Raw genomic sequence first — 9,031 nt, forward strand, 5'->3', positions numbered from 1 at the left:
CATTCATGAACATCACAGCAAATAGGATTAAAACATTTATGGCTCCCACATAAATAAGAAGCTGGGCAGCAGCTACAAAATGAGAATTTGAGAGAATATAGAATAAGGATATACAAACAAGAACCAATCCCAATGAAAAGGCAGAAAAAATTGGATTGGTAAGTAATACCACTCCCAGGCCCCCTAATATAAGACCCGATCCCAGAAAAACTAAAAGAAAATCGTGTATTGGTCCAGGCAAATCCATTATATGTAAAATAAGAGATAAATAAATCGAAATGCTTTTCATGATCTTATTGACCCGACCAGGAATTTTTTTTTTATGATACGTTCCTAATTGAATAAAATCCTAATCTATTAGGTGTGAATTGATCTAAGTACAATTATTGTTTCGTTTTTAATTCTTTTTTTTTGTTCGGTTCGAAAGGGTATTTTGTTTTTTGAAACTATATATTTCGAAATAATTACGAATATATTAATAGATTTTCAAGAAAAATGAATTCGAAATTCTTATCAACCAGTTAATTTGTAATTGAATTTTTATTTATTGACCAAACAAAGAGTAAAGGCCTCATTCTTTTAAGTCAAACCAAATATTCTTTTAACTTAAACCAAAACGGAACCTTAAAAGAATTGGAAATTTCTCTTTAATAGAATAGGAGGTTTACTTACTCAGTTTTTCTTTGAGGCGAATTCAAAATTGTTCGAATTGTATAATCGTCAATTACTGACATTGGTAAACGGCCCAAAGCAATTTGATTATAATTCAATTCGTGACGGTCGTAAGTAGAAAGTTCATATTCTTCAGTCATTGATAAACAATTTGTTGGACAATACTCAACGCAGTTACCACAAAATATACAAATTCCGAAATCAATACTGTAATTAAGCAATCGTTTTTTTCTAATATCCGTTTCAAATTTCCAATCAACAACAGGCAGATCTATAGGGCATACACGAACACATACTTCACAAGCAATGCATTTATCAAATTCAAAATGGATTCGCCCACGGAAACGCTCTGATGCGATTAATTTTTCATAAGGGTATTGAATAGTTACAGGTAAACGATTTGCGTGGGATAAGGTAATCATGAAACCTTGACCAATGTACCTTGCTGCTCGGACTGTTTGGTGGCCATAATTCATGAACCCAGTTACCATAGGGAACATATCGTGAATATCTATGAATAATTTTATGTTTGTTTCTTTCTCTTGTTTGAACCAAGTCATGAATCTCGTATTCTTTTTTTCTTTACAGTGAAAGAAGTTGGAAAGAAGTTGTTAATAATAGATTACCGAGAGAAATGGGTAAAAGAAATTTCCATCCAAGATTTAATAATTGGTCCATTCTTAACCTAGGTAAAGTCCATCTTGTTGCGATAGAAATAAACAAAAACAAATAAGTTTTAGCTAATGTAATAAAGATACCAATTGTCGTTCCAAAGATTCCATTCATTTTATTTATTTCAAATAGCTCAGGGACGAATACGTACGGAATGGAAATATTCCAACCCCCCAAGTAAAGAACTGTTACAAATAAGGAAGAAAGTAATAGATTTAGATAGGAAGCAACATAAAATAAACCAAATTTGATACCCGAATATTCGGTTTGATACCCTGCTACTAATTCTTCCTCGGCTTCTGGTAAATCAAAAGGTAATCTCTCACATTCTGCTAGAGAAGAAATTAGAAAAACGATAAACCCTATTGGCTGACGCCACAAATTCCATCCCCAAACCCCATATTTTGATTGCGCCTCAACTATATCAACTGTACTTGAGCTGTTAGATAATTATAGTCGATGATAACATCACTGTTCCCATCGCTAGTCCAAAACCGTACATGAGGTTTTCAACTCATACGGCTCCTCGTGGGTCACAAATAAATTTAAGGACCGAATCAGTATTATTTCTCTTCGTATGGTTGTAGAATAGATAGAGAAAAAATGGATTGGAAGGTCCAAAATTATACCAATGGAATTCTGTCTGCTATATTATGAAGAATAAAAAAAGTGCTTCTGAATTGATCTCGCCCGTTACTAATTTCAATTTTTATTTGTTGAGTAATAACTTAAGCCTTCAATAAAATACTTCTTGTAGAAATATCAATAGATATTTCAACCCATTGTTTTCGATTACGAAAAAAATTAAATATTACATTAGCTCATAAATCATGACACAGATTATATCTCTCTATATATATGAAAGAAAGAATAAAAAAAAAAAAAATATTTATTTTTTATTCTTTCTTTTTCGTTCCTATTCTTCTTTCTGATCTGAGAAAATTACGAATGGGGGCTTAAACTAAAAAATAGTAAAGGATTATTTCGTTCCTGATAGTCATTACTTTAATCGGTGGATAGGAGCATACTCTGGACCGGAATCGTGGGTAGTACTGCCTACTCATTTCTACTAATTTAAAGCCCCAATTAGTATTCTTTTTATGTTATCCAGAAATATCCTTTTTATATAATTTACATAATCTCCATTACTAATCCTTTGTGTATTTTGGTGTTCCTAACCATCCACTCATTTTTTTGTTCAATCCCCCGTTTGGTTTGGCAATACATGTATGGGAATCTATACAAAGGATAGCCAAAACTCTATACGGTTGATCTTTTGAGCCCGCTTCAAGCTAGATTGACTAATCAACCCGTCTTGGGGTAAAGACTTCTTCCACTTATGTTTTCTTCCACTTAACTCTTGTACATAGGAAATGAGATTAAATTTTTTTTTGTTTAATTTACTGCGAATTTATAAGCTGCTTTCTTTCACTCATATATAACTATCTAATTTAGTTTATCAACCTGAAGGATAATAAAATAACGAAGATATCTATTCAATCCATTCAGCTTATTTTATAGAACGAAAGGAATAGGGAAAAGAAAAGTTTATATTTCAACGAATCGCACGTAGAGATATTGATAAAACACATAGAGTTAATGGTATTTCATAACTAATCGATTGAGCAGCAGCTCGCAGACCACCTAAAAAGGAATATTTATTATTTGATCCGTATCCTGACATAAGAAGTCCAACAGGAGCAATACTTGAAATGGCAATCCATAAAAAAATACCGATATTGAGATCGGCTAAAATAAGGCGAGAGCTAAAAGGAATTACTGAAAAACTTAGTAAAATGGATATGACTGCTATAGACGGTCCAATACGGAATAAACGAGTATTTCCTCTAGATGGAAGAATATTCTCTTTGAAAAGCAGTTTTGTTCCATCTGCTAGAGCTTGAAGAATTCCCAAAGGGCCGGCGTATTCAGGCCCAATACGTTGTTGTATTCCTGCAGATATTTCTCTTTCTAACCATACAATTACTAGTACACCTATTGTGATTCCCAATACAAGAGTCAAAATAGGGACAAACATCCATATGATCCCATAGACCTCTTTTAAGGATTCCAATCTGTAAAAGGAATTGATATCTTCTACTTCTGTTGTATAAATTATCATTTCAACGATCAACTTCTCCCATAATGATATCTATGCTACCTAGTATCGTCATAATATCAGCCAATTTCATTCTTTTAACTAACTGAGGAAGAATTTGCAAATTGATAAAACCCGGCGGGCGAATTTTCCATCTCCAAGGAAAACCACTTTGATCTCCTATCAGAAAAATTCCTAATTCTCCCTTTGGGGCTTCCATTCTCGCATAAAGTTCTTGTCTCGGTAATTCAAATGTAGGAGAAGGTTTTTTACTAATGAATCGATATTCAAAATCATTCCATTCTGGATCCCTTTCTCGATCAAAACATCGGATTTCTAAATTCTCATAGGGACCCCCCGGAATTCCTTCCAGGGCCTGTTGAATTATTTTTATGGATTCCGTCATTTCACTGATTCGGACTAAATAACGAGCTAATGAATCTCCTTCTTTTTGCCACTGGATTTCCCAATCAAATTCGTCGTAACACTCATAATGATCAACTTTACGAAGATCCCATTTGATTCCAGAGGCTCGTAGCATTGGGCCGGATAGACCCCAATTTATTGCTTCTTCTCCACCAATAACCCCTACCCCTTCAACTCGTTCTAAAAAAATAGGATTTCGCGTAATAAGTTTTTGATATTCAACAATTCCTGTTAAAAAATAATCACAGAAATCCAAACATTTATCTATCCAGCCATAGGGTAGATCGGCCGCTACTCCTCCGATACGAAAATAATTATGCATCATTCTCATACCGGTGGCAGCTTCGAATAGATCATATACTAATTCTCTTTCTCTGAAAATATAGAAAAAGGGGGTCTGTGCACCAATATCGGCCATAAAAGGTCCAAGCCATAATAGATGAGAAGCTATACGACTCAACTCCAACATAATTACTCTGATATAGCTGGCTCTTTTAGGGACTTGAATATTGCCCAATTGTTCTGGTCCATTTACGGTTATTGCTTCCGTGAACATAGTGGCTAAATAATCCCAACGTGTTACATAAGGCAAATATTGTATAATTGTTCGGTTTTCCGCAATTTTTTCCATTCCTCTGTGTAAATAACCTAATATTGGTTCACAGTCAACAACATCTTCACCATCTAGAGTAACGATGAGACGAAGAACACCGTGCATTGATGGGTGGTGAGGTCCCATATTGACTATCATAAGGTCTTTTTCTGTAGCTGATAGATTCATAAGTTTTTCCTCGATTCATTCTTACATGAATTGTTGAAAACGAAAAGAAGTACATCAAAATGAAAAATATAATAAATCGACTAATTCAATCAAATTAACGATTTTTTGATTCCCGAATATCCAACTCACTAATTAATTCTTTATAACGTATGTTATTTTTCTTTGATAAATAAGACAGAAGCCGTTGACGTTTTCCTAGAATTTTACGTAGACCTCTCTGAGATAAATAGTCTTTTTTGTGCAATTCCAAATGTGAAGTAAGTCTTCGTATCTTATTGGTGAAACTGACTATTTGAAATTCAACGGACCCCTTGTTTTCTTCTTTTTTTTCTTGAAAAATAACTGAGATGAATGAATTTTTTACCATAAAACAAAAATTTCTCCCCCTTTTTTTGAATGTGAATTTTACTGATCAGTAATAATAATAATACCATTCATTTTAATATGCACAATGATTTTAAGTTCGTTATGAACTTTATAATTTTTTCAAATAAAATTAATCAATCCGGTTTTCAATCATAATATATGGAAAAATGTACCATTGACGAATTTTCAAACGCGGATACATATGTATCCTTACCATACTGAAACGACTGCCATTATTACTATTAAACCAATAGCGATTCATACAAGCTAAATCTTCTAATCGATAATTGGGCCAAAGAAAGAACTTTAATTTAATTAGTTTCTTTTTATCACTATCAAGATGTTTGTTTTTATTCAAAACTTGACCACAGTTTTTTACATTATTTAAAAATACTGGATTTCTATGCATACCATTTTTATCCCTTGAATTGAAAGAAATTCGAATTCGCAATTCTCTCCGGTGGTTAGGGGATAAAATATTTTCAGGAATAAACAAATCATAATGATTTTTGTCTTTATTTTCAGTCATTTTTTGATGTCTTGCAATGGATTCATCAAAATTATTTTTTTCAATATAGTTTTTTTTTTTGCGTCTTTTTTTTTTTTTGCGTCTTTGATTAATTTCATGTTTATTTTTATGAACCAATGAAATACTTATAGTTTGATATAGAATAAATTGTCCATCAATTTCTACATACCGGCGAATTGGTTCGATAATCAATACTCCTTTTTTGAGTAGGTATTGATAAGTTAAAAGTAACTTATCCGCCGAATCCATCAAAATATCCAGATTCGTTCCTCCTCTTCTAACAGAGTATAGAAAAGTTTCATTCATATTTATCAGGCCAAGAATGAAAGAATATGCTTTGATATTTTTGATTATTTTTTCATCGAAAGAATCAGCATCCCATCCGAATTGAAAATACAAATACTTTTGTAGGAATAAACGAGCTTCTCTCTTGCTCTCGTCTTCCTTTCTATGTTTTTTTGATTTACCAGAATCTTCTTCAACATCTTTTTCTTGATTGTCTGATTTACCTTTTTCTTGATCTGATTTACCTTTTTCTTGATTGGATGATTTACCTTTTTCTTGATTGGATGATTTACCTTTTTCTTGATTGTATGATTTACCTTTTTCTTGATTGGATGATTTACCATAATCTTCTTCAACATCTTTTTCTTGATTGTATGATTTACCTTTTTCTTGATTGGATGATTTACCATAATCTTCTTCAACATCTTTTTCTTGATTGTATGATTTACCTTTTTCTTCATTGTATGATTTACCATAATCTTCTTCAACATCTTTTTCTTGATTGTATGATTTACCTTTTTCTTCATTGTATGATTTACCATAATCTTCTTCAACATCTTTTTCTTGATTGTATGATTTACCTTTTTCTTGATTGGATGATTTACCTTTTTCTTGATTGGATGATTTACCATAATCTTCTTCAACATCTTTTTCTTGATTGTATGATTTACCTTTTTCTTGATTGGATGATTTACCTTTTTCTTGATTGGATGATTTACCATAATCTTCTTCAACATCTTTTTCTTGATTTGAGAGAACGATTCACCTTTCTTTTTTGTATCTGATAAGATCCTCTTTTTTTCCATTAAAATTAAAATTGAAAAGAAGTAGTTTTTATTGGTATGATCCATGGTTCAACCTTATATGCATTATATAGGTGGTACAATTCTGGGGAAGAACCAAAGTTCCAGATTCGATATTTGATAATTATTAAATTATTAATCGCGAAATTAATATTTTTCTTACTCTTGGTACTGGTTTTCTTACTCTTGGTACTGGTCTTCTTACTCTTGGTACCAGTATCGAATTCAGGACTCAATATCGGTCTTATTTCTAAGACAAAAAATTAGAAGAAATTCTCCAATTAAAAAATTTTCTATGCGAAAATTTCCCCTGTTTTCCCGTTTTCCCCAGATAATTATGGATAGGAATATCCCCCAATATATCAAAAAATTTTCGTTTATCCATGTTGTAATTATAAGGAATCTCTTCCCTCTTATTTACTTGTAATGGTGATTCATAAGTATATGAGTCCCTCGCATATCTGATATATAATAAATATATATGATAATAAATTATATCTATAGTGTTTTTTAAAATTATCTTTTATATTTTTATTCTTGATTCCGTTTTTGTTCTTGATTCAGTTTATATTCTTGATTCAGTAATGAATTCGCTTGAAAATCTATTTTTTTTTTCGTAATGTATTGACCTTTCTTTTTCATCTGAATCCCATTTTGTTAAATCTTTATTTTATTTTATATAGTGTTGATTAATTCTATTTCGCTATTGTTCTGGTACTAATCTAGTTTCATATACTCTGAACTAAATCGTATTTATAATCGTATTGATACACCCTAACCAGTTTTTCCATTCCTTTATTCCAGAGATTTTTGTCTAACCCATAATGATGTTTTAATTGGGAATGAGACATTCTTGTTTCAAAATAATCTTTATTTCATTTTTGGCAGTGCTGAGGATGTTCCAGGATATTGAAGGATAGGTTTGAATTTAATAACTTGGGTTTGTGATAATTTGTAAAATACATATGCTTGTGAGAGGGAGGATAAGTCACAAAAAGTTTTTGCATTTTGATTTCTAATATTCGAAAGTGAGTTTTTTATATTTTTATGAAGTTGAAATAAAAAATGAATTGTATTTTTATTGGTTTGTTTACCTTTCTTGATTTGTTTATTATTGTAAATGAATTTATCAATCATTTTTTTTGTTGATTCAAGAAAAAGTTGTGGATTAAATCTGGAATATTAATGATATATTTAATGATATATAAGTGGCTTTATCTATGTATATCTTTGAATAAAAAGTTTTATAAATAAATAGAATTTACGGATTAACGGAATATTTCTTCTTTTTAATATTTCCAAAATTTTTTGATGATCAATTTTTGTCTTTATAATTTTTTCTATTTGATTTTTGATTGTGTTTGTTCTCTCAGTCAGATTCTTTATCTTTTTCTGTTAATGAATTAATTTGTCCGCTCCATAGATTGAATTTGAAGGGATGATTCGTCAATCATCTTATTACCGATTATCGAATCTTTTTTAGTTTCGCCCAAATCTTTTTAGTTTCGCCCAATTCTTCTCTCAACTCCAAAACTGGATTTCTTTTTGAAAGTTTTTTTTATTATTCCCTTTACAAATGGAATTTTTGTTTCTCCTGAGACTTTTCGAAACAATTTTTTTCCTTTTTTAAAAATTTTCCATTTTTCACTTTTTTTTTCTAGTTCGTTAAAAATAGGCTGAAAAAAACGTATGTTTGTCTTCGAGGAGAATCTTCGTAAGGTAAGTCACTTTCCAGTCCACAAGCTGTTGTGTGCCAAAATCATTTTAACTTTTTTTTCTATTGGATCTTTGTATGCTTTTTTTTCATTGGATCTTATGCTTTTTTTCATTGGATCTTTGCGATATATTTGCCAGATCCGCGCCAGTTTCAGGCGAAAAGGATATAGGATCTTGATCTGGACACTTGATAAACCAATTTTTTGGAAAGTCTTTGTGGAGAATTGAAGACCATTATAAGTGCATTTAACATGTATTTCTCGCTTCCAACCTTGAAATCCAGGGACCACTCAGGAATTTGAAATAATAATATACGGACAATGTTTTTAGCTATTATCAATGAAGGTAATAGAATATATTTTCTAAAATCGATTGGGTTGGCTTAAACATGATGCTCTTGGTCCTTGACCATAAAAGACGATATCCCAAAATTCTGCTGCGTCCAGCAGGAAGTCATTCACGTCTTCACCTTGTCTTTTTTCTTCTTTTGTCTCCTTTTGTATCTCTTCTATGCTTTCTCTTTTTTCTCATTCCTTTCTTTGCATTTCCTTTTCTATGCTTTCTCTTATCTCTTCGTCTTCTTCTTATGTCCTCCTCATTTTCTGTATAATCAGAAATTTGTGATTCTTTGTTAGTGGGGAATGCACATTTGATTGAAACAGTTCCCCATTAATTATTTTACG

General features: G+C 31.4%; 1 protein-coding gene across 1 annotated transcript; it reads right to left on the reverse strand.

Annotated features, from left to right (window-relative positions):
- Positions 1 to 416: 416 nt before the first annotated feature.
- Positions 417 to 4,660, reverse strand: LOC149508560 (NAD(P)H-quinone oxidoreductase subunit H, chloroplastic). Its single transcript, XM_089757817.1, has 2 exons — positions 2,914 to 4,660; positions 417 to 1,793 (listed from the first exon to the last, which is right to left on the reverse strand). The coding sequence occupies exon 1, from the start codon at positions 4,647 to 4,649 to the stop codon at positions 3,468 to 3,470; it is 1,182 nt and encodes a 393-aa protein (XP_089613943.1). The 5' UTR covers positions 4,650 to 4,660; the 3' UTR covers positions 417 to 1,793; positions 2,914 to 3,467.
- Positions 4,661 to 9,031: the final 4,371 nt, after the last annotated feature.

This window comes from Durio zibethinus, unplaced genomic scaffold (genome assembly GCF_047325235.1).
Source record: "Durio zibethinus cultivar Kanyao isolate XHJ-2024 unplaced genomic scaffold, ASM4732523v1 HiC_scaffold_323, whole genome shotgun sequence".
NCBI lineage: Eukaryota > Viridiplantae > Streptophyta > Magnoliopsida > Malvales > Malvaceae > Durio > Durio zibethinus.

What these genes read in the sequence shown, in the direction of transcription:
- LOC149508560 (XM_089757817.1), bottom strand. Translation starts at nt 4,649, where the DNA reads ATGAATCTATCAGCTACAGAAAAAGACCTTATGATAGTCAATATGGGA.